The following is a 26,882-nucleotide window of genomic DNA, read 5'->3' on the forward strand; positions in this document are numbered from 1 at the left end:
ATCCAAGCCGCATCTTCGACCTACACCACAGTTCACAGCAATGCCAGTTCCTTAACCTGCTGAGCAAGGCCAGGGATTGAATTGCAACCTCATGGTTCCTAGTCAGATTCATTAACCACTGTGCCACAATGGGAACTCCTGTTTTTTAAAATTTTTAGTTACTTTAAAAATATGGAGTAGATTTGATTTACAACATTGTGTTAATTTCAGGTGTACATAAAAGTGATTCTGTTTTATATATAATATATACACACAAATACAAATATTCTTTTTCAGATTATTTTCTCTTACAGGCTATTACAAAATACTGGGTGTAGTTCCCTTTGCTTTGAAGTAGGTCCTTGTTGGTTACCTATTTTTTAGAGGGCACCGTTTACATGTTAATTAAACACCTTGCCTTTCACTTTTTTACTGAGTGCTATCACACAGTGCTCACTGTCCTGCAGCTTATGAGCCTCACACAACAACACACATTTATTTATTTATTTTTAGTTTTTTGTCTTTTCTAGGCCCGCTCCCCGTGGCATATGGAGGTTCCCAGGCTAGGGGTCCGATTGGAGCTGCAGCCACTGGCCTAGGCCCCAGCCACATCCACTCAGGATCAGAACCGTGTCTGCGACCTAGACCACAGCTCAGGGCAATGCCAGATCCTTAACCCACTGGGCAAGGGCAGGGATCGAAGCTGCAATCTCATGGTTCCTAGTCGGATTTGTACACCACTGCACCACAACGGGAACTCCAACACACTTTTTTTTTTAATCAAGTTGAAATACACATAGTGACCCACATAGTGACCTACAAAGAGTATAAATCGGTGCATGCTGACAAATGTCTGCACTTGCACCTAAGCTTGACCCTGATACAGACATTGACTGTATCCATCATCCCAAAGCTCCTTTAACGCTGCACGTCAACCCTGCTCCCCACTCTGCCCTACTCCAGGCTCTAGTCCCGAGGGTGCGTTTTGGAGGTTCTTGGACGCCATCTATGATGTGTCCTCCTGTCTACACTCTTTGTGTCTGCTTTTTCCACCTTGTGTTTTGAGATCTAGTCTGGAAAGTGAGTTAAATATCCCTGGAGCAGGAGATCGCTGAGCGAAATGACACCGAGGCCCTAGTGGACCGTGGGGGCACCAAGCAGCTGAGCCTCGCGAGGCAAGGGGACCGGACTGGGCGGCGGGGGCATCGGGAAGCCCACAGGCTCGGGCCTCTGAGCCTCAGGCCTCGCTGCGCACTGCCCAGGGCCTGCGGCTCCTCCCCCGACCCGACCCGACCCGACCCGACCCAACCCGGCAGGGGCTGGCGGACGGCGCTGCTGGAAGTGACGCGGCGAGGGCGGAGCCAAGGGCCGGGACAGTCGTCGTCGTCGTCGTCGTCGCCGCCGTCGCCGCCGCCGCCGCTGCCGCGAAGAAGCAGTTCAACCTCGTGAAGCAGCTGGGCAACCAGACCGTGGGCAGGCAAGTGCACCACACCGGGCCTGTGGGGGTGCGCGGGCCGGGGGCTGCAAGCGGGGGTGCGCGGGCCCACTCCCCGGGGCCCCGGCTGCTTCAGGTCCGGCCGTCACCCGCTTCGAGGGCGGCGGGGCCCGGGGCAGGGGGGCGGTGCCACGCCGCGGCCTGGCGCGCCACTCTGGGCCGCCCTCCCAGTCCTGGAGACCGGCTGGGCAGGCCGCACCTCCCCGCTCCCACCCCTAGGGGTCCCCGCTGCCCCGTGGAGCATCGCCTTCCCGCTGCCTGCTCTCTGTTTTCTCTCCTCCTCCCGGGGATCGAGCCGGCCGGGACTGGCGCCTGGGGCTGAGACTCCGATAAGTGGTGTGTCCGAGGCTGCCCGGCTCGGGAGCGGCATGGTCAGCCTTTCCGGGTGGCCCCGCTGCCTCGAAGCCTTCACTTAACAAGCGCACGATGGCAGGAAAGAAGGGAAGAGTTGTTCAAGCCCATCGGATCTGCCTAGAGAGTTTTCAGCGCGCCCCTTTGAGGGGACCGGAGAGGTGGTGCCTCTCCAAACCAGGGGCCACGGTGAACGGGACGGCTTTGGATTTGGGAGAAAAGGATTCTCCAACCGCCTAGCGCCAATTTAAAAAGAAATGATGATGATGATTGTTTTAAACAAGTCTTTCTCACTTTGAATTTGGAAGCAGATGCTTCTCCATGTTTCTATGGGACAGCTGGACTCCTTGGCAGGCATTGATTAGGAACTGACAGCAGAGACCCGAGTTTGTGGATGTTCGGGCTGTTGGAACAGGAATGGTTTGTGGTTCTGAGAGTTTCTGGAGGTGATTGTCATGTGTTATTTTATCTGGGGCAGATTTTTCAAGGTCTCACAGGGCAAGGTAGCTGTGTGGTACTGATTTCACTGTTTATTCTGTGCAGAGATAGGAAAATGGGAATTTTTCACAGCCTTGGCTTCTTGTATCAGCAGTTGAGTCAAAGGGGGAGTTTGGTTTGGCCAAAGCCCGTGGGACGCTTCTTTTTTTGTGTGTGTATGAAAATACTTTTACTTCCTCTTGAGCTTTCTAAATTTGCTCTGTACTGTTTTGTTTCCCCCAGCGTTTTGCTTAGTTCAGCTGTTTATTTTTTGAGGTTCCCCACCCTGTTAGCTCGGTGTGTTTCTAGAGTTCATCCCTGTCTGCCAGGGCCTAAATGTGCCTACTTTCTGTTATTTGTGGGGAGGTGATGGAAGTAAGGCTGAGAGGAAGGTAGACTGGGAAGAAGAGACGGCTAAGGTTTCATCCAAGGGTCTGCAATGAATTACAAGGTCCCTGCCTGTGAGTTTTCTGCCCTTCTTGGTGTTCTCAGGAACGCACATTGTGGAATCAATATTGGTGATTGTCGAGATGCATTTGTCAGAGGGTCATTTTGACCTGTTTGTATATTGTATCAGGCAAGTGATAATTTGTTTTTTTTTTCCCTTAAAGTTCTGAGGCTTTAAAAGCTACACTCCCATTCAGGGTCTCTTTAATCCCTGCTTCCACCATAGCAGCTTCAGATTCCCTGGACCCAAGGCCACCATCACAGCCACACTGAAGGTGCCATCTCTGAGGCTGTGTTTGTGGAAAATACACCTTGCCTTTGTTTTTTTAAATTTTTATTTTATTTTTTTAGAAAAAAACAGAATGCAGTTAATTACAGTGTTGTGTTAGTTTCAGATGTATAGAAACACGATTCGGTTCTCTATAAATATTCTTTGTCAGATTGTCTTTTCTTACAGGTTATTACAAAATCCTGAGTACCGTTCCCTGTGCTGTGTGGGTAGGTCCATGTTGGTTGTCTGTTTTATATAGGGTACTGTGTATATGTTAATGCAACACACATTACCTTTCACTTTTTTTTTTTGTCTTTTTGCCTTTTCTAGGACTGCTTCCCATGGCATTTGGAGGTTCCCAGGCTAGGGGTCGAATTGGAGCTGTAGCCGTCAGCCTACACCACAGCCACAGCAACACGGGATCCAAGCCGCATCTGTGACCTACACCACAGCTCACGGCAATGCTGGATCCTTAACCCACTGAGCAAGGCCAGGGATCGAACCTGCAACCTCATGGTTCCTAGTTGGATTCGTTAACCACTATGCCATGATGGGAACTCCTGCCTTTCACTTTTTTACTAAGTGGTATCACCCAGCACATACTGTCCTGAAGCTTGTGAACCTCATGCACAATTTTTTTTCTCAGTTGAGGTAAAATGCTCGTAATGACCCTCATCCCTCTAAAGAGTACAATCTGTGCGTTTTGACAAAGGTCTACACCTGCGCATAAGTGTGATCCTGACAGAGACTATGACTGTTTCCATCATCCTGAAGCTCCTTCCCTGTTCTCCACCTTGGCCCTCCTCCCCCACTGCATCCTACTCAGGTGTCTTGTCCAGTGGATGAGTTTTGGTGGTTTGGATGCCATATTGTCCCAAAGATCTGAGGCTTTAAAAGCTACAAAGCCATTCAGGGTCTCTTTGGCCCCTGCTTCCTCCATAGCAGCTTCTCTCTTTACACTTTTTTTTTTTTGGTCTTTTTGTATGTTTAGAGCCACATATGGAGATTCCCAGGCTAGGGGTCGAATCAGAGCTGTAGCCACCGGCCTACGCCAGAGCCACAGCAACTCGGGATCTGAGCCGCATCTGCAACCTACACCACAGCTCATGGCAACACCAGATCCTTCACCAGCTGAGCAAAGCCAGGGACCAAACCTGCAACCTCATGGTTCCTAGGTGGATTTGTTAACCACTGTGCCACGATGGGAACTCCTCTTTACACATTTACATTCCAGCCATGCTCACCTCCTTTCAGTCTCCAGAGGAGGCTATGCTTTCTTAGTCTCTACCTGGAACCCTGGGAAGCCTCTGTCATCACATCTGCCCTCGGCCACCTCCTACACATTCCTTAGGCCTCCCTGTAAAGCTCCTCTCTGCCTCTGCTCCAGCAAAGATTGGATGTCTCTTCTTGGTGCTGTCATAAGTCCATGGAGCTCCTGTTTTTCCCTAATGTAACTGCCTCTTTACTGGCCAGGTTCTCCCTGAGACTAAGCGCTCTGAGACTTTCTGCTCTTTTCTCCTTTGATTCCCACCACACGGTAGCTGCTCAACAAATATTGTTAAACTAATGCCCACCCAGTTCACACTAGATCGCACTGGTGTTGTGGGCCCAGCTATGGGAAAGCGAGATTTGGAGAGAGTAAATGGTGTGATTCATTCTAGGACTAGAATTCTGGCCCTGACCTTTGATTCTGAAAATCTTTATGGCAAGATGCACTGGAAGTTGCAGCTATTACAGAGCTATTGAGGGTGTGGCAATTATACTCCTGAAGTCAAAACTTTTTAACTGGGGAACTGTTGATTTACAGGTGTTGATTTCCTGGATATATTTGTGGGTTCCCCCCCCCCCACTTAAGTGCTTGTAAAGGACTAGTGAGGAAAATGGAGGCAGGAGAGAGCCTAGAATTGTTATTGGGCAGAAGCAGACTGTTGGTGGGCGTTGCAATCAGGCTTCTGGGTATGGCTGGGTTAAAACAAAGGCTTGATGAGAAGTTCGGGGTTGGTAGATGCAGATGATGACATTTAGCATGGATAAGAATCTGGGCCTACTGTACAGCACACGGCACACTATCCAGTCTCTTGGGATAGACCATGATGGAAGATAGGAAGAGGAAAAGAATGTATATATGTGTGTAGGACTGGGTCATTTTTCTGTACAGCAGAAACAGACACAGCACAGTAAAGCAACTATACTTAAAGTAAAACAAAATAAAAAATTATAAAAAAAACTAAAACAGGGCGTTCCCATCGTGGCGCAGTGGTTAACGAATCTGACTAGGAACCACAAGGTTGCAGGTTCGATCCCTGGCCTTGCTCAGTGGGTTAAGGATCTGACATTGCTGCGAGCTGTGGTGTAGGTCACAGATGCGGCTCGGATCCCACGTTGCTGTGGCTGTGGTGTAGGCCGGCATCTACAGCTCTGATTTGACCCCTAGCCTGGGAACTTCCATATGCCGCGGGAGCGGCCCAAGAAGTGGCAAAAAGACCAAAAAAAAAAAAAAAAAGCAAAAAACAACAACAACAAAAAACACCTAAAACAGACAACACACCTGCTAATGAATGAAGTTGTCTGTGGGAATGGCTTGCCTGGAATGTGTACTCTCAGTTCCCAGAGTTCTAGGTGATGTCTTGCGATGATATATTTTCTTCCCAGAATGAGGACTGTGTGAGGAACCCCGCAGTGAGGTTCCATGGGGTGAACCTTGGAGAGAATTACTAATGGCTGGAATGAAGGAGTCCTCATGATGCAATTTGTTGATGATGGGTGGATGCGTCTGTTCCAGAAGATGGTTTGTCTACTGCAGGGTCAAGGCTTTGGGGGTGGTCCTCTGATATGGGGTCTCAGAGAATTAGATTGTCTCACCAAAGGGGCCTGTGGGACTGTAGGCCCAGAGTGACTCAGTCCTTACTGTTTTCCAGAAAAACCTGGTCTGGATTTTAATGAAACTTCGATGGCATTTAATGCATATGAAACAGTGTGTTATGTGGGGCTCAACAAAATTGATGAGTGGCCAGATCTGGCCTCTGGGTCACCAGTTGGCAGTTGCTTGTCTGGAGGGACTAGAGGTTAAGGACCCGAGTATTATGTTTCTTTTCTTCCCTGTACCTTACCCTGATTTTACTGCATTCTCAGTTCTTTGGATTTGTTGAAGAGCTTGGACTTGCCTTTACAGGCATCTTTCAAAGATTTTATAGAATTTTTATTTTTTTAAATTTTTTTTGTCTTTTTCCCTTTTCTAGGGCCGCTTCCTGTGGCATATGGAGGTTCCCAGGCTAGGGTTTGAATCGGAGCTGTAGCCGCTGGCCTACACCACAGCCATAGCAATGTGGGATCCAAGCCACATCTGCGACCTACACCACAGCTCACAGCAATGCCAGATCCTTAATCCACTGAGCAAAGCCAGGGATCAAACCCACAACCTCATGGTTCCTAGTCGGATTCGTTAACCACTGAGCCACAATGGGAACTCCGATTTTATAGAATTAACCATTGTCATTCCTCTAATTGGTTTAGCTGTCCAAGTGCTGTACCAACCCCCTGGCTTGTTTCTCACCTCCTGGTGATGATCATTTCTATTTTATAAAGAGGGAAAAATGACTTGTCAAGTTCCCGGTCTGCCAAGTGGCCAAGGTTTGACTTGGGTCCAGGCCCAGGACTTCTGAGTATGGATCCCATGTGCTTCCGATGACAGCATCTAGGCTGCCTTTTCACCAGGGAATAATTAGTGTTGATTAAACATCTTTGGTGCTTAATATGCTGCTGGGCTCAGAGCTTTGCATACATTTTCTCAGTGCATTCTTGCAGCAACTCTGAGAGGTGATGTTGTTGGTTCCTGATTTAATGACAAGGAAGTCAGACCTCAGAAGAGGTCATCAAGCCAGTAAATGACTGAGCTGTGACTTCAGAAACCCAGGTTTCTGATTCCAAAGCAGCTATAAATCCCTGCTTCAGGTGGCATCTCTTCCATGAGAAACCTGTTGAGTCATGAGAGATGCCTTCATAAAATCCTGGAGGCCAAGTGGGGGATGTTGCTCTCGTCCAATGGCTCTTACCAGGTATGGTTTTTACCCCCAGGGACATTTGGCAAATTCTGGAGACATTTTATTTTATTTTACTTTTATTAGAGTATAGTTGATTTACAGTGTTCTGTCAATTTATGCTGTATAGCAATGTGACCCAGTCATACATATATATCTGTTCTTTTTCTCATATTATTTTCTATCATGATCTATCCCAAGAGATTGGATATAGTTCCCTGTGCTATCCAATAGGACCTCATTGCTCATCTATTCTAAATGTAGTAGTGTCCACCTACCAACCCCAAAGTCTCAGTCCATCGCACTCCCTCCCTCCCTCCCCCTTGACAACCACAAGTCTGTTGTCTATGTCCGTGGGTCTGTTTCTGTTCTGTAGATAGGTTCATTTGTGCCCTATTTTAGAAATGATATCAAATTGTATTTGTCTTTCTCTTTCTGACTTACTTCACCTAGTAGGAGAATCTCTGGTTCCATCCATGTTGCTGCAAATGGCATTAGGTCGTTCTTTTTTATGGCTGAGTAGTATTCCATTGTGTATGTGTACTATATCATCTTAATCCAGTCATCTGTCGATGGACATTTAGGTTGTTTCCATCCCTTGGCTATTTTAAATAGTGCTGCAATGAATTGGAGGCATTTTTTTGATTGCGGTGACTTGATTGGGGGAGGGGTGCTCCTGGCATCTGTGTAGATTGAGGGCTGGGAGGCTGCTGGACATCCCAGGATGCCCTGGGAAGCCTTGCCACCCAGACTTATTGGGTCCCAATTGCAGAGACAGCCAAGGCTGAGAAACCTTGTCCCATCCTTCCAGAGTCTGACGTGCAAGTTATCAATACCAAAGCCCTACATTTTGGGCCTACAGGCCATAGACGTGTTTTCTTTGGCTTAGTCACTATGTATGTATGTATGTATGTATGTATTAATTATCCCTGGTTTTCACATGAAAACCTGGATTGCCAGTCTCTTCTAAAACCGTAGAAGACCTGGCCACATCTGGCGTGGAGTACAGGCAGCTGGAGCTGAGCAGTAGCTGTTCCATGGGGGCAGGGGTCATCAGCTGCCCACTTTGCCCCTAACCCCTCCCTGGCTTCTTTTATTCTGTTACATCCTTTGCTGACCCTCCCTGAAGGTCACAGATCTCCAATGACCTTCTCCCATTCCAGCACTCACTCTCAAGGTGAGTCAAACACCTCTCTCCCCGCCCATCCCATAGCATCCTCTGGTGCCCTCTTGCCTCTCATCCATGAGACGGCCCTTCCTAGGTTCGACATGGCTCTCTGCATCCCTCACCTGCTCTGCGGCTTCATCTTGCTCCCTCCGATTTCCTCCACACAGTCATTCTGAGAAAGGGGAGGTAGCTGTGCTTTTCTTCGCTCTGAGTGGATTCCATCCAGCCTCTGCACAGAGCAGGGGTGGAAAGGAATCTGGAATCGTCACAGTTGCTTGTGAATCTGATTTTCCGTGGCCTTGTTAGGCGCTTTACATGTTGTGAAATCCAAGGTATTTAGGTCAGTGAAAACCCATTGTTCACTAAAAAAAAAAAAAAATCCCTCAAAAGATGTGGTCATATAGCATCCTTTTCACATATCCTGTCGCGTGTGTGAACAGCATGTTATTCTGATACCGAATTGCCTTTGTGCCGGCGCCTCCCAGTATGAACACAGCAACCCCCCGCTGCCCCAGGGATTCAGCACTCTGGTCGAGGGTTCTAGAGTCAGCATGTGCTCTGCCCATTCTTGTGGAGATGGTTGTGCAGATCTCATTCTATTTCTGTTTCTCAATTATAGGTGGATGCCATTGTAATTAATCAAGTAGAAACCCATTTACAAATATTATCACACTCCTGTCTGCTTTGTATGTGTCTGTATGTGTGTGTGTGTTTTCTAAAACATAGAAGGTAAAAGTCTAACAGGCCCACTGTCCTTTATCCAAAACCCCTTGGGTCAGAGGAGTTTCAGAGTTCAGAATTTTTCAGATTTTAAAGAAAACAGATTGCATGTGCTCTTACATAATAATCTCCACTAGGGTCTGGAGCAGCAGCCTGTACTCAAACTTGTTCATATTGATTTAGCAAAATAAAAGAATGTATTTCCTACTGAATAGAATCCTTCAATGTATTTATAGTTTCACTTTAGCTCAGGTCAAGTCCTGTTGCCAAACAAGTTACAAAATAACCTTTGTTCTTTAGATCTCAAAGGGATGGATCAGGGATTATGGACCTGTAATTTTACTTTACATTCTGTTGCCCATACTCCAAAAAGTCAGAAATCATGCATTTACTCTGTAAGCAAAGGTCACAGACTCAAGTGCCAGGTCAAGGACAATGAATAGGTGAAGTGGGAGAGAGGGGTCAGGCACTAGGGTACGGTGAGCACTGCAGTGCACTGGGGAAGTTCATGTTCATATAAAGAGGACACCTGCTCTCAGCCCTAGCTGCTTGTTGCCATGGTGAGCTGTGGGTACAGTGTAGTCACAGTGCCCCATTTTTTTTTTAATTTTAATTTTTTGCCTTTTTAGGGCCCCACTCGTGGCATATGAAAGTTCCTAGGCTAGGGGCCAAATCAGAGCTGCAGATGCTGGCCTGCACCACAGCCACAGCCTCAGCCACATTGGATCTGGAGCTGCATCTGCAGCCTACATCACAGCCACAGCAAAGCCAAATCTGAGCTGTATCTGTGATCTACACTGCAGCTCACAGCAACGCCAGATCCTTAACTCTCTGAACGGGGCCAGGGATGGAACCTGTGTCCTCATGGATACTAGTTGGCTTCGTTACTGCTGAGCCACAGGGGAAACTCTGACCGGTTGCCCCATTTTTAGTGGCCTTCCAGAACGCTGATTTCTTGATATTTAAATGTTGGCAACTAAAAAGAACAAGAAACGAAACCACTCTTTAGGCCAATGGAACTATCTTCAAGGTTTATCTGGTCTTGGGTTACCTTCTTTGACCTCTAGGTTAGAGACTCGTTCTTATGGTATAGAAGTCGGACAGGGATGTTTTGGTAATGAACTTCCTCAGATGGGGACTGACTATTTGTCCTGTCATTATTCATTGTACTGAATGTATATGTTATATATGTTTTGAGTGTTCACAGCATGGGGAAGTTCCCGAGCCAGGGATCAAACCCTCGCCGAGCAGCGACCGAAGCCAATGTAGTGACAAGGCCGGATCCTTGACCTGCTGTGCCGTGGGAGACCTTCTAGACATTTCACTTTAACATTGCCTTATTTTCCAGCCCTTTGGAAGTTTTCTTTTTCATCTTTGAATCTGACATGGCCATCTCTATATATACAGAATTGTTGTTGGCTCCTGGTCTCTTAGTTTCCAATCATTTTCAGTGTTCTGCATTTGTCCTCTTGTATTCTCATGCTTGGTAATTTTTTTTTTTTTTTGTCTTTTTGCCATTTTCTTGGGCCGCTCCCATGGCACATGGAGGTTCCCAGGCTAGGGGTCCAATCGGAGCTGTAGCTGCCGGCCTCCGCCAGAGCCACAGCAGCACGGGATCCAAGCCGCATCTGCAACCTACACCACAGCTCGTGGCAATGCCGGATCCTCAACCCACTGAGCAAGGCCAGGGATTGAACCAGCAAACTCATGGTTCCTAGTCAGATTCGTTAATTACTGTGCCATGACGGGAACTCCCTTCATGCTTGCTAGTTTTGATGTGATAATTGTCAATGGGAGATTTCCTGCTTTTATATTATCCTTGCCTTTACCAGGGGGACTTTCTCACTTGTAATTTTCTTGTTTCTAATTGTGGGCTTTTCTTTTCTGTTTTCAAGCTGGTTGGGTCACCTATGAACTTGAAACTTTCGAGTTATTGGTCTTGGGAAAGAGAAAGTCCAAAGTTAAAATCAGAGCCTCTTTTTCAGTTAAGGAAGTGGGAGTTCCCGTCGTGGCGAAGCGGAAATGATTCCAAGTAGGAACTATGAGGTTGCGGGTTCAATCCCTGGCCTTGCTCAGTGGGTTAAGAATCTGGCCATGAGCTGTAGTGAGCTGTGGTGTGGGTTGCAGTTGCAGCTTGGATTTAGCATTGCTATGCCTCTGGCATAGGACAGCGGCTAGAGCTCCAGTTTCACCCCTGGCTGGGAACCTGATGCTGGTGTGGCCCTAAAAAGACACCAAGACCAAAAAAAATAAATAAATAAATTAAGGGAGTTAAGGCAGGTTAGGTCATAAAGCTTCTACCTTTCCAGGGCCTGAGTGACCCGAGGTAACATCTGGCCTTGTATTCAGACAGGGAAGGGTCCTTCATGTCCTTGCTTCTGAGATCATTCCTTGGGGTGCTCTCAGACCTGCGACTGCCACCATGTGGCTTGGGACTCTCAATTTCCTGCCTCTGGCCCTGGCATCTCTCACCCCTAGACTGACCGCCCTGCTCACATTGAACTTATGAACCCCATCCTCACATTGGCTTCCCTCCCCTGGATTCCCTCATCTGCGGGTCAGCGAACTTTGGCCTACAGGCCAAATCCTGCCCACTGCCTGTTTTGTCAAAAAGTTTTCTTGGAACACCGCCACTTGCTGCTGCAGCAGGTCTGAGTCGTTTTGACAGTGACTGTACAGTCCACAGAGCCTCTGGTGTTTACCATCTGTTCCCTTTGCAGAAAAGTTTGCTGGCACTCATGCCAGTGCGTGGAAGGTCACCAACCCTCCTCTTCCATGTTCACCTGTCACCTGTCAGTCCCCTCCTCTTCCATGTTCTTATATCCAGGCTTTGACCGCCGTCTGGCAGTTCTGCCCCCTGAGTCTCTCTCTTTTTTTTTTGCCATTTCTTGGGCTGCACCCGCGGCATATGGAGGTTCCCAGGCTAGGGGTCGAATCAGAGTTGTAGCTGCCGGCCTACGCCACAGCCACAGCAATGTGGGATCCAAGCCGTGTCTGTGACCTATGCCACAGCTCATGGCAACCTCGGATCCTTAACCCACTGAGCAAGGCCAGGGATCGAACTCGCAACCCCATGGTTCCTAGTCGGATTCATTAACCACTGAGCCACGATGGGAACTCCTCCTGAGTCTCTTTTGACTTGGCCTCTGTCTCTCGATGGCTATTCTTCCAATGAACTTAGTTCAAGCCTTCATTTTTTTTTTTTTTTTCCTACCTGAACTCACAATTGTCTTCCAATGGGCTTTGGTGGCTTGAGCTGGTTGTTACCCCTTTTGAGCGACATCTAGGCCTCCCCTTACTTGTGACTTGGTCAGTCACTCTTTGAATGATTATAGCCATTCCTCTCTAAGTAATTTTTCTTTTTGGATGCATCCTCTGAAGTTGAGAGTCACTTCATTTGTAAGAAATTAATATTTGTGTAGTCAAGAGTTCCCATGGTGGCTGAGCAGGTTAAGAATCTGACTGGTGTGTGAGAGGATGTGGGTTTGACCTCTGGCCTTACTCGCTGGTAGTGTATGTAGTTTGCAGATGTGGCTTGGATCTGGCATTGCTGAGGCTGTGGCATAGGCCTTCAGTTGCAGCTCTGATTTGACCCCGAGCCCGGAAACTTCCATATACCCCAGGTGTGGCCTTAAAAAGAAAAAGAAAAAAAAAATGTGGGGAGTTCCCATGGTGGCTCAGTGGTTAACGAATCCGACTAGGAACCATGAGGTTGCAGGTTCGATCCCTGGCCTTGCTCAGTGGGTTGAGGATCAGGACTTGCCGTGAGCTGTGGTGTAGGTCGCAGACACAGCTCAGATCTGGTGTTGCTGTGGCTGTAGTGTAGGCCAGCAGCTCAGCTCCGGTTAGACTCCTAGCCTGGGAACCTCCATATGCCATGGGTGCGGCCCTAGAAAAGGCAAAAAGACACACACACACACACAAAATGTAGTCAGTGTATTGCCAAACTCCTTCTAACATGATAGCATTATCATATAGTATAGCAGGTCATGTCACACGGCCACGCATGTTGCTGTGCATGACATGGTGGATGCCACCTCTGACCATCACCTAAGTAGCACTAGATATTGTCTTTTAAAAATCTGCTGCTGTATTTCCCTGGTGGCTGAGCTCGTTAAGGATCTGATGTTGTCACTGCTGTAGCTCTGATTACTGACATGGAGTGAGTTTGTTACTGTCCTGGAGTGAGTTTGTTACTGTCCTGGGAAATTCCATGTACAATGGGAGTGGCCAAATAAATAAATAAAATTACTAATTTTTTTTCACTAAGGTTGAAATGACCATTGTTCCTGTGTTTGTAATTCCGTATATATAGTTTTCCGTTTGTGTCAGTTGTTTCTTTAATTGCCACAGAATTAACATTTAGTTGTCAATTTCATTGTTCTGTTACCAGTTCTGTTCAACAAATGTCTCTTAAGAACCTGTCAAATGCTAGGGGCTGGGTTAAAACTATAACTGATTCCCACTTGAGAGGAAAGACACACAGACAAACAGGCAATTTGAATATAGCCAGATGTGCATATTCTAGCAGATCTTAGGTGTCAGTAATGAAATATTAAAGCCATGTCCTGACTTGCATATATTTTAATATAAACAAATCAATATTCTTGTTCTTGGGTATGTTACTTAATGAAAGCAGTGATGGAATCTTGAGAGAGCATTTCTGTGACCAGGCGTAGGTTTGATACAAGTTCCGGAAGATAAAGCAGGCTCTGGAGTTCCCTTTGTGGCTCAGCAGTTAACGACCCAACTAGGATCCATGAGGATGTGGGTTCAATCCCTGGCCTCGCTCAGTGGGTTAAGGATCTGGCATTGCCATGAGCTGTGGTGTAGGTCACAGACATGGCTCAGATCCTGTGTGGCTATGGCATAGGCCAGCAGGTATTGCTTTGAATTGACCCCTAGCCTGGGAACTTCCATATGCTGAGAGTGCAGCCCTAAAATAGCACAAAAAAAAAAAAAAAAAAGGAAGATGAAGCAGGTTCTGTTAAATCTGATCCTGTGATTTATATAAAAAACCAGAGTTCCTGTCGTGGCTCAGCAGGAACGCCTATATATATTCTTTTTTAAATATTCTTTTCCATTTTGGTTTATCTTAGGACATTGAATATATTTATCTGTGCCATACAGTAGGACCTTGTTGTTTATCTCCTCCATGTATATAATGCTTACATCTGCTAACCTCAACCTCCCACTCCACCAATCTCCCAACTCCCCTCCACCATGGCAATCACAAGTCTGTTCTTTTTGCCTGTGTGTCTGTTTCCGTTTCATAGATAGGTTCATTTGTGACATATTTTAGATTCTACACATTAGTGATATCTTACGGTATTTATCTTCCTCTTTCTAATTTGCTTCATTCAGCCTGATAATCTCTAGCTGTAGCCATGTGGCTGCAAATGGCATTATTTCTTCTTTTAAGGCTGAGTAGTATTTCATTATATATATTTACCTCATCTTAATCAGTTCATCTCCAGTGGACATTTAGGGTGTTTTCATGTCTTGGCTATTGTAAGCAGTAAACATTGGAGTGTATGTATCTTTGAAGTAAATAATTTTGTCCTAATATATGCCCAGGAATGGGATTGCTGGACCATATTGTAACTCTATCCTTATTTTTCTGAGGAGGCTCCATACTGGTTTCCAAAGCTGATCTAAACTCTATCAGGTTAGATTTCTACCAACAGTGTAAGATGGTTCCCTTTTCTTGACATTTTCTCCAGCATTTGTTATTTGTATGCTTTTTAATAAGGGGTCATTCTGACCTGTGTGAGATGGTACTTCATTGGGGTTTTGATTTGCATTGTAGTTTTGATTTATACATATTGCCATGTTGAGCATTTTTCATATACTTATGGTCATTTGCATTTATTCTTTGGCAAAATACCAGTTTATATTTCTGCCCATATTTCAGTTGGGTTGTTTGTTTTTTTGTGGGCTGAGTTGTATGAACTATTTTTATATTTTGGAAATTAAGCCCTTATCAGTGTCATCATTTGCAAATATTTTCTCCTATTTAATAGGGTTTTTTGTTTGTTTATGGTTTCCTTTCCTGTACAAAAGCTTATACATTGTTTAGGTCTCAAATATTTATTTTTATGGTGTCTCATGTCTTATGTTTAAGTCTTTAAGTCATTTTGAGTTTATTTTTGTTTATCCTGAGAGGGTGTGTTCTAATTTCATATGTGTGCAGCTTTCCAGCTTTCCCAACACCACTTGCTGAAGGGACTATCTTTTCCCCACTGTATATTCTTGTCTTCTTTGTCAAAGATTAATTGACCCATAGGAGTATGGGTTTTTGAGGGACTCTCTTTTCTGCTACATTGATCCATTTTTCTGCTTTTGTGCCAAGACCACATTGTTTTGATTACTATAGACTTGTAGTATTCTCTACATAAATAGACAATTAGTGAAGTCTGGGCAGGTTATGCTTCCTGCTTTGTTCTTTTTCTTCAGGATTGCCTTGGCATTTGTGGGTCTTTTATGATTCCGTATACATTTTAGGATTTTTTGTTCTAGTTCTGTGGAAAATGTTATGGATAAGTTTCTAGAGATCACATTAAATCTCTAGATTATTTTGGGTAGTATGCCTATTTTTACAACATCAGTTCTTCCAATCCTAGAGCATGGGTATTTTTCCATTTCTTTTAATTATCTTCAGTTTTCTTCATTAATGTTTTCTACTTCCTGGTTATATAAATTTTTCACCTCCATGATCAGGTTTATTCCTAAAGTATGTTATTTTTAGTGCAATTTTAGAAGGTTTTTTTTTTCCACATTCTCTTTCTGATATTTCATTGTTAGTGGAAAGAAATGCAACAATTTTTTGTATGTTAATCTTGTATCCTGCCACCTTGCTGAATTGATTTTTCAGTTCTAATAGTTTTTGTGTGGAGTTTTTAGAATTTTCTATATATAGTATCATGCCATCTGCATGTAATGATAATTTTACCTCTTCCTTTCCAAGTTGAATAGTATCACTCCATCTGCATGCAATGATAATTTTACTTCTTCCTTTACAATTTGAATAACTTTTATTTCTTATTCTGTCTGATGGCTATGGCTAGGAATTCCAATATTATGTTGAATAGAAGTGGTAAGAGTGGGCATCCTTGACTCATTCCAGATTTCAGCAGGAAGGTTTTCAGCTTTTCACCATTGAGTATTATATTGGCTGTGAGTTTGTAATAGATAGCTTGTATTACAGTGAGATATGTTCCCTTCATAACCACTTTGATAAGAGTTTTTATCATGAATGGATGTCGAATTTTGTCAAATGCTTTTTGTGCATCTATTGAGATGATAATGTGATTTTTTTCTTTATGTTGTTTATCACATTGATTCACATATATTGAACTATCCTTGTGAACTTGAAATGAATCCCACTTGGTCATGGCATATGGTCTTTTTTATGTGTTGTTGGATTTGATTTGCTGACATTTTCTTAAGAATTTTTACATCTGTATTCATCATTCAAAATTACTGTATTGGCCAGTAATTTTCTTTTTGGTAGTATCTTTGTCTGGTGTTGGTATCAGGGTGATGCTAACTTAATACGATGTCATCGGGAGTGTTCATTCCTTTTAAATTATCTGGAAGAGTTTGAGAAAGATTGTTATGTTTTTCTTTATATGTTCACCTGTGAAGTCATCTGGCCCTTGACATTTGTTTGTAGGGAGTTGTTTAATTACAGATTATTTCACTTCTAGTGATTGGTCTGCTCAAGTTATCTATTTCTTTTTGACCCAATTTTGGTGGGTTGTATGTTTCTAGAAACTTGTCCATTTCTTCTAGGTTGTTGTGTTTTTGTTTTTAAGTTGCCTGATCCAATCTACTGGAGGGACAGTAGCCCATTAGTATTGTTTCTTATGTACAGAATGGATGACACTCCCTTCTTAAGTGTCTGACACAAAGGACCACTGATTTTCTATTCATCTTGCTTAGGCTGTTTTTTTTTTTTCTAATCTCTTGCCTGCTTCAGTCATTCAAGTTAATATCCTTGCCCCCTGAAAGTGTTTGCTTCCAATATAATACCGTAATATTCTATATATTTAGTGTAAGGAAGAATAAGGCAATTGAGAAGGAAATGTTTAAGTAAGAATGAGAAAAGAAAAGGTAAATATAAGAAAGGAAAAAAATAAAAGACAAAAGATGGAAAGGATGAAGAAAGAAAGGAAGAAAACTAAGATATAGTTATCCTTTTATTCTCACTTCAAAAAATATTTCCCCAAATGTCTATCTCTGTTTAGGCCAAAATTTTATTATCATAACTGACATGATATTCTTTCACTAGAACTTATTTTATCGTTTATTAATGGTTGTTAATAATTGTATTTGTTAAAATTTGTTGTTACTTTGTAAGGCTTTTCAAGTGTATACCGTGTGTTAGCCTGAACATCAGTGGCACAATAGGACACAAAACAAGCAGAGTATAATTGTACTAGATATTAGAAATTTGAAAACAATGCTGGAGAGAAGAAATATCTTGATAAAATAAACATACTTTATGCCATTAGTTTTTAGCTTAGATATCATGTTTTATTCTCTTCTTTATTTTTCATTTATGGACATAACCATGAACCACTGAAGGAAAAATGTATTACATGAAGGAAGCAGAAATGATAATTTAATAATTAAAGATCAGAAAATAGTGTGAAGAAAAAAGATAAATGCAATGGCTCTGTAATAAGAAAGATAAAGACAAAGTTAACTTGGGTCAAAGAATTTGGACCACACTGACATGAGCTGCTGGAAAATTCAGAAGTATATACAGAGGCAGTGTCATAGATTTTAATAGATTCTTATTAGACATAGAGGTCAGGAAGAAAAATGAGAGGCAATTTGAGATACTTATGTACTCTGGTCTCATAATGTAAGTAAAGAAAATAATTGGTAATGCCTTTTACATGATGTAAACAAAAGTAAATAAAGGTAAAATATAACAACAGTGAAAGCTCATTTGAAAACAAAATCTTTCCATAAAGCTTTAGCTGTACATAAAGGAAGCAAACCAATTTAAAGCAAATAACTTAAGAAGTATTACCAAAGGGAAAATAACCATCTCATATTTATGCATGCAGAGAAATGAACTGAAAAACACAAGGCAAATACATTAAATTAGCATAATTTTATTTCACTATTCAAATTTATAGTTTGGAAATTGATTTTGTTTCAATTACTGAGTCCCCTATAGGTATTACACTTTGTATTTTATTTTTTCAATTAAAGTATAGTTGATTTACAATGTTGAGCCAATTTCTACTGTACAGAAAAGGGGCCCAGTCATACATAATATATACATTTTTTTTCTTATGTCATCCACCATCATGTTCTATCTCAAGAGATTGGACATAGTTCCCTGTGCTGGATGATATGGCCTCAGTCCCCAAACATTTTCAATGTAATAATTTGTATCTACTGATCTGAAATTCCCAGTCCATCCCACACCTTCCTGCCCTGTCAACCATAAGTCTGTTCTCTATGTCCGTCAATCAGTTTCTGTTTTGTAGATAGGTTCATTTATTCCATATTTTCAATTACTTATATAAGGGATATCATATGGTATTTCTTTCTCTTTCTAACTTACCTCACTTAGTACCAGAATCTCTAGTTGTATCCATAATGCTACAAATGACATTATTTCATTCTTTTTTATGGCTGAGTAGTATTCCATTATGTATATGTACAATATTTTTTTAATCCATTCATCTGTCAATGGACATTTAGGGTGTTTTCATGTCTTGGATATTGTAAATAAGGGTTCAGTGAACATCAGGGTGTATGTATATTTGAACTATAATTTTGTCTTAATGTATGTCCAGGAGTGGGATTGCTGGACCATATCTTAACTCTATCCTTAATTTTATGAGGCGCCTCCATAGTGGTTTCTATAGCGGCAATATCAATTAGATTTCCACCAGCAGTATAAGACTGTTGCCTTTTCTCAATGTTTTCTCCAGCATTTGTTATTTGTAGGCTTTTTAATGATGGACATTCTGTGAGGTGGTACTTCATTGTAGTCTTGATTTGCATTTCTCTAATAGTTCGTGGTGTTTTGTATTTCTTCATGTGCCTATTGGCCACCCTTATGTCTTCTTTGGAGAAATGTCTGTTTAGGTCTTTTGCCCATTTTTCAGTTGGGTTCTTTGTTTTGTTTTTTTTTTTTTTTTGTGTTGAGTGTTATGAGTCGTTTGTATATTTGGCTGATTAAGCCCTTTTCAGCTGCATCAACTGCACTATTTTCTCCCACTCCCTACATTGTATTTTTGTTTTTTTGTTTGTTTATTTGTTTCATAGTTTTCTTTGCTGTGCAAAGTCTTGCAGGTTTGATTATGTCCCATTTGTTTATTGTTCTTTTTATTTCTATTCCCTTGGGGGACTGACCTAAGAAAACATTTGTGTGGTTTATGTCAGAATATTTTGCATGTGTTCTCTTCCAGGAGTTTTATGGTGTCTTGTTTTTTTGTTTAAGTCTTTAAGCAATTTTAAGTTTATTTTTGTTGATGGTATGAGAGTGTGTTCTAGTTTCATTGATCTACATGCAGCTGTCCAGTTTTTCCAATATCATTTGTCAAAGAGACTCTTTTCCCCATTTTACATCCTTGCCTCCTTTATCAAAGATTAATTAACCATAGGTGTCTGGGTTTATTGTTGGGGGTTTCTATTCAGTTCCATTGGTCTGTGTGTCTGTTTTTGTACCAGTACACTGTCTTGATTACTACAGCTTTGTAATATTGTCTGACATCGGGGAGCATTATACCTTCTGTTTATTTTTTTCCTCAAGATTGCTTTGGCAATTCTGGGTCTTTTATGGTTCCATATAAATTTTTGGATTATTTGTTTTATTTCTGTGAAGAAATAGCATGGGTATTTCATTGGGATGACATTATATCTCTAAATTGCTTTTGATAGAATGACTATTTTAACAATATTAATTCTTCTAATACAGGAGCATGGGATATCTTTGCATTTCTTTGAATCTTCTTTAACTTCCTTGATTAGTATTTTATAGTTCTCAGCATATAAGTCTTTCACTTCCTTGGTCAGATTTATTCCTAGGTATTTAATTTTTGGGGTGCCATTTTAAAAGCTATTCTCTTTTATTTGCTCCTTTTTCATGGCTACACCTGCAGCATATGGAAGTTCCCAGGCTAGGTGTCAAATCAGAGCTGCAGCTGCTAGCCTATGCCACAGCCACAGCAATGCTGGATCCTTAACACACTGAGTGAAGCCAGGGATCGAACCTGCATCCTTATGGATACTAGTCAGGTTCTTAATCCACTGAGCTACAAAAGGAAAAACATAACAGCTTTTTTTTATATATATTCCTTTTCTAATATTCATTGTTGGTATACAGAAGTTCTACCAATTTCTGAATGTTAATTGTGTATCCTGCTACTTTGCTGAATTAGTTTATCAGTTTGAGTAGGACTCAGTGTGGAGTATTTAACAGTTTTCTATGTATGGTATCATATCATCTGCATATATTGACAGTTTTACGTCTTCTTTTCTAATTTGGGTACCTTTTATTTCTTTCATTTGTCTGAATTGCTGTGGCTAGGATTTCTAATACTATGTTGAATAAAAGTAGTGAGAGTGGGCATCCTTGTCTTGTTCCAGATTTTAGCAAGAAGGCTTTCAGCTTTTCTCCATTGAGTATTATATTGGCTGTGGGTTTGTCATTGGTAGCTTTTATTTTAGTGAAATATGTTCCCTCTATACCTAGTTTGTTAGGTTTATCATGAATGTAAGTTGAATTTTGTCAAATGCTTTTTCTGCAACTGTTGAGATGATCATGTGTTTTTTAAAGTTTCTTTTGTTAATATGGTATTACATTGATTGATTTCTGTGTGTTGACCCATCCTTGTAACCTTGGGATGAATCCCATTTGGTCGTGGTGTATTATCTTTTTTTTTTTTAATGTGTTTTTGGATTCAGTTGGCTTAAATTTTGTTAAGAATTTTTGTGTTAATATTCATCAAAGCTTTTGGCCTATAATTTTCTTTTTTGGTAGAAGCTTTGTCTGGTTTTTGCTATTAGGGTGATGGTGGATTCATAGAATGTCTTTTGGAGTGTTCCTCTTTCTTCAGACTTTTAGAAAATTTTAAGAAGAATGGGTATAGATTTTTCTTTGTATGTTTGGTAGAGTTCACCTGTGAAGCTGTCTCGTCCTGGACCATTGTTTGTAGGAAGTGTTTTTTTATTACATATTCAGTTTTATTGAATATAAATATTAGCTCTTCATTTTATTGATTTTTTCTATTGATTTTTTAACCTCTATTTTATTGATTTCCTCTCTGATCTTTATGATTTCCTTCCTTCTAATGATTTTAGGCTTGTTTTGTTCTTTTTTTTTCTCTAATTCTTTCAGGTGGTAGTTTAGATTGTTTATTCAAGATTGTCCTTGTTTTTTGAGGAAGGCCTGTGTCACTATGAACTTCCCTCTAAGAACTGCTTTTGCAGCATCCCATACATTTTTGTATGATTATGATTTCATTTTCATTTGTCTCAAGGTATTTTTAAATTTCCTTTTTGATTTCCTCCTTGACCCATTGGCCTTTTAGTAGCATGTTGTTCAGTCTCCATGTAGTCAGTTTTTTTCCATTTATTTTCCTGTGGTTGATTTCTAGTTTCATGCCATTGTGGTCAGAGAAAATGTTTGAAATAATTTCTGTACTCTTAAGTTTGTTGAGTTTGGTTTGTGTTCAATCCTAGAGAATGTTCCATGTGTATTTGAAAAGAATATATATATTCTGATTTTTTTTTGGATGTAATATCCCGAAAACATTGATTAAGTCTAACTGTTCTGTTGTGTCATTTAGGATCTCTGTTGCCTTATTTATTTTCTGTCTAGAGGATCTGTTCATTGATGTGAGTGGAGTGTTAAAGTATCCTATTATTTTGTTCCCATCAAATTCTCTTTTATATCTATGAATATATTAGTTGTTTGTATTTGGGTGCTCACATATTAGGGACATATATATTCACAAATGTAATATCCTCTTCTTGAATTGATCCTTTTATCATTAATAGTGTCATTCTTTCTTTACGGCCTTTGTTTTAGCCTACTTGGCCTTATATGAGTACTGTGACTCCTGCTTTTGTATCATTTACATTCTCATGAAATGTCTTTTTCCACCCCCTTACTTTCAATTTATGCGTCTTTTGCCTTAAGGTGGGTCTCTAATGCCACACTTTGTCTTTTGTTTGGAGCATTCAGTCCACTTTTATTTTTTTGGGTGGGTTCTCGCTTGTAAACTTTATTGTAACTCTTCCGCCCTTTTCGGGCACAGACAACAAAGTATACAGGAACAACAAAATATGTAATTAGCCCCCCTCCCCGCAATAAAGCAATTCACAGATACAGGATACATTCGCTTCACAATAAAGCTAAGAACACTTTTAACAATTGTCCACAGCGGCGCATGCTAACTAAAGTAACCTCTTTTGAGAAACACTTAAGACAAAATTGTCAAACCAAAGCCGAGGGTTGGGGGTGAGGGGGCGGAGACAGAAGCCAGAAAAAAGCCAGCGAACTAGGGAGGGCAGCAGGGAGAGGGGGTGAGAGGGGGAAATGAGAACGAGGTGTGAGAGAGAGGGAGAGACAGAAAGAGAGAGAGAGGGAGACAGAAAGAATTACGGTGTGAATAGGCAGTTTCATGTTGTTGGGAGAACTTAGCAGAAATCGTACCTCTGTCATTACAAAGAAGGACGTTCAAAGGAAAAAAAAGACCATTGAACAAGGAGACTTTTTACATGGGGCGGGGGCGGTGCCTCAGCCAGGCCACAGCCACTCACCCTCGCAGGGTGAGGGAGTCCTTGCTTAAAATCCTTTTTTCTCTCCACCCCCCCTTCCCCCTGACCCCCAAGAGAAGGGAAGGAGATCCAAGGTAGCTCACACACAAGCTATTTCAAGATACTACAACTAGCGGGAACTGGCATGGCGGGGGCGCTGCGGTGGGAGGCCAGGCACCTGCCCCCGCTCTCTTGGGTGGGGGCAGGCGACAGCAGCGAAGTCTGGGGACCCGCGGATGCAGGGCGGCCCTGGCCCTGGCAGTCTCAGCTGGAGCCTACTTCTTGTCGCCCTTCTGCGCATCACCCTCATCTGCCGCCTCTGGGGCCTATTCCAGTTTCTGTTTCTCCAGCTCCTCCTGCTCGCATTTGCTGCTGGGGAACTTATCTTTGTTCTCTTTTTTTCCACTTCATCCTCCGGTTCTGGAACCAGATTTTGATCTGTCTCTCTGTTAGTCCCAGCGCATGTGATACCTCGATCCACCGCTTATGAGTCAGATAGGGATTACATTGAAACTCCTTTTCCAGCTCCAGGGTCTGGTAGCGGCTGCAGGTCTGTAGGCCCCGCCTGTGTCTGGCGGCTGCTGGGAATCAAGGTAATTATTGATAAATATATATTTATTTATATTTATATTTATTGCCATTTAAACTTTGTTTTCCAATTGATTCTATGTTTCTCCTTTTTCCTTTCTTTCTTTTTTGGTGAATGTATTGTTTGGTTTTTTATTTCTGGTTGCCCTATTTTTCAATATGTTAACCCCTTCCTATAACTCCTTGCTTTAGCTTGATAGTCATATAGGCTCAAACAGATTCTAAACAAAAAATGGTCTAGATTTAGTTGCTCCTCTTCCCTACGTTTTATGATTTTGATGTCCTTTTTTACATCTTCATGTTTATTCTTTTCCTGTTCCTTGTGTTTATCATTGTTTTCACAAATAGTTTTTTTTTTAATCTGTATTCTGGCTTAATTAAGTGATTACTTTCCAATTATATACCTCCATCCTGTATCTTCTTACTTCTTTTCTATTTAGAGGAGACCTTTCAGTATTTTTTTTAGAATGGATTTTTAGTATTGCTGTATTCTTTTAGTTTTCATTTGTTTGAGAAATTCTTTATTTCTCCTTGTATTTTAAATGATAATTTTGCTAGGTAGAGTATACTAGGCTGCAAATTTTCCATTTTAGAAATTTGAATATATCTTGCCACTCTCTTCCGGCCTGTAGCATTCTGTAGAGAATACACCTGATAGCCTTATGGAGGTTCCCTTATAATTAACTCTTTGTTTTCCACTTGCTGCTTTTAGAATCCTTTCCTTATCTTTAACTTTTGTCATTTTATTGTAATATGTCTTGGTGTAGGTCTCTTTGGGGCCCTCTGTGCTTCCCATATCTGTATATCAGTTTCCTTTAGATTTGTAAACTTTTCAGCCATAATTTTTTAAATATATTTGCAATTCCCCCCTTTTTTTTCTTCTCCTTCTGGAATCCCTATTATGTGTAGATTGGCCTGCTTTATATATTGCTTTCATGTTTTTTTCCCTTTGAGTTTTCTGTCTGCTGTTCTGATTGGGTGGTTTCCATTTTTCTATCTTTCAAGTCACTTACTCATTCCTCTGCATTATTTATTCTGCTGTTCAATGCCTTTAACTCAGCTTTTCTCTCTACAAATATATTTTCTAATTTTTCTTGGCTCCTCTTTTTAGTTTTTATACTTTTCCTTTCGACAGTAATCTGTGTTACTATTGATATCTGTTCTTAATTCATTCAGTATGTTCATTATCTCCTTTTTGAACTCACTGTCTGTTAGACTGCAGAGGTCTGTTTCATTGTTTGTTCCTTCAGTGGAATTCTCCTTTCTTTTAACTGGAAATGGTTCCTGTACATCTTTATTTTGATTTTTTTTAATTCCATGTGTTTAGGGAAAACAGTTATCTACTGTAGTCTTGGATGGCTATTTATATGTTCAAACATCTGTGGGTACCTTGTGAAGTCTTACTTTTTTTTTTTTTGGCATGAGGGCTGATTTTTGTTTGGATGCTTGATGTCTCTTTCCTCAGTGTGTGTAGGCTGTCACCCCTTGATAGGGCGTTTGCAGGTGTATGGTTTGCATGTGCTTCCAGAGGGGTGGGACAATGGGTATCCCCTGTAAGCAATACTTTGTTGCTGGCGCCTTTGCCAGTAGTGAGGACCCATGGAGAGGTGGGTGCAATAGGCTGCTCATAATTGCAGGTCTCTTGGTAGTAGCAGTGACCCTGAGGAAGGTGGGGATAGCACCCAGAGCCTTTGGCAAAGTCAGGGCATGTGCCTTCCCAGGGGGGTGGTGGCAATGGGTGTCACTTGGTTGCAGAGTCTTTTGCATTGGTGACCCCTTAGGTAATTGGGGCCATAGGGACCTTGAGTGGTGGCAGGCCATGCCCAACTCAAGAGTTTGAGATGGCTGTGGTGGTTTGCATCCATCCCTGTAGCCTGCACAAGAGGTGCCCTTCTGTTCAAGAGTCTGTGGATGTGCAGAGAAACATGTTCCTATGGTTGTCCCACCCCTCTTCCTCTTGTCCTCCCCAACAATAGTGCCTTGCTTCTCCTATGGGCCCGGTCCTGCTCCCTCACTTGTTCAGCTGGGGTGTTCTGCTAGTGCACCTCTCCCTAGCCTCTTAGGCTGTCTCCACACTGCCAACCTAGTCCTCTCCCTGGAACTGACCTTCATTTGCCTAAGTCTCGGCATCCAGCCCCGACCCAAGCGTCTCAGGCTGTGTTTCAGTAGGGTAGTGGTACAGATCCTTTGTGTATTTCTCTCTACTTCATTCTCCTCAGGCTTATGGCTGTGCTTTTCTCTGAGGCTTTGAGGTTCCCTTCTGTCCTGGCTGATCTCCCCATCAATTAGGTTGCCTTTCAGGTTATGGATTCTTTCCTTTTTCATAGGTCCCTCTCAGAAGCACTAGTTCCACCCTGACTCTGTTTTTTCTCTTCTCTCTCTATCTTTTTTTTTTCCTTTTGTTCTACCCAGTTTGCAAAGGGTTCATTGCCTGCCCTTTTTGGAGGGGTGTGATCTTCTGCCAACATTTAGTGCATGTTCTGTATGAATTGTTCTACATAAAGATATTTATTTATTTATTTATTGTTATTATATTTTTTTGGTGCTTTGTCTTTTCTAGGGCCACACCCATGGCATATGGAGGTTCCCAGGCTAGGGATCCAATCAGAGCTGTAGCCACCAGCCTACACCAGAGCCACAGCAACATGGGATCCAAGCCATGTCTGTGACCTACACCACAGCTCATGGCAATGCCCGATCTGTAACCCACTGAGCAAGGCCAGAGATCGAACCTGCAACCTCCTGGTTCCTAGTCAGATTCGCTAACCACTGAGCCACAACGGGAACTCCCTGAGGATTTTTTTTTATGTGCTTGTGGGAAAAGGTGCTCTATCTTACTCCTCAGCATCTTGATCCTGCCTCTTAGACATTGTACTTTAAATCTATGTTTGTGTTTGAATTTGAAAATTTCATTGTTTTTTATTAATATTTACCATGTTATATAATTATGACCAGATTTTGTCTTTTAAGTTTGCTGTTATTGAAAAATTGAAAAATCGCTCATAATTAATTTGGCCAAATTAGATTAAATTTAGTAGATTTACTTTTATTACTTTAGAATAAATTTGTATTGGATTGTCTTACAAAACATCAAAAATACTGTTTGAGTAGAATTTCCATCTTTTTACAAAATCACTGCATAATCTTAATAATGGTAATAAAAACAGCCATTTATTATTAAGCATTCTTCTACCCAAATCCTACTTAAAGAAAGACAACATTTTTAATTTTTATAATAAAATTTTCCTCCATTTTCACCTTATACCATAATTCCCATCAAATGAAGAATGCAAATTAAAATTTTTGCTTTCTCAGTTGGGTTTTCAGAGAAAATTAGGCTACTGACTCTGAAAAAAAAAATTCTCCCATAATGATAATCATAGAGTAACAAATATATTTTGAATTAGACCATTTACTAAACCATAATAATTCAAGCAAAGTGAAGAACTTATTTTTGTGTAACTCCTTTTTCTTCATGTTCTATAAGTGATCACACTGGCCACGAAGCTGGTGATGTTTTATGCTATTAAATTATAAATGTTCAACACTTATTTT

General features: G+C 41.8%; 1 protein-coding gene across 1 annotated transcript in view; it reads left to right on the forward strand.

Moving 5' to 3' along the window:
• Positions 1–828: 828 nt before the first annotated feature.
• The window catches only part of LOC146404470 (uncharacterized), a 49,033-nt gene continuing 22,979 nt past the window's right edge, over positions 829–26,882 (forward strand). Inside the window, exons 1-2 of the mRNA XM_085016204.1 lie at positions 829–970; positions 1,111–1,456. Of these exons, the coding sequence (XP_084872330.1) occupies positions 829–970; positions 1,111–1,456 (488 nt within the window). The remainder of the gene's footprint in view (positions 971–1,110; positions 1,457–26,882) is intronic.

The sequence above is a fragment of the Sus scrofa genome, chromosome 3 (genome assembly GCF_054392235.1).
Source record: "Sus scrofa isolate SSC_HxYL_T2T_F1_AM1 chromosome 3, Sscrofa_HxYL_maternal_Yorkshire_Landrace_v2.0, whole genome shotgun sequence".
NCBI lineage: Eukaryota > Metazoa > Chordata > Mammalia > Artiodactyla > Suidae > Sus > Sus scrofa.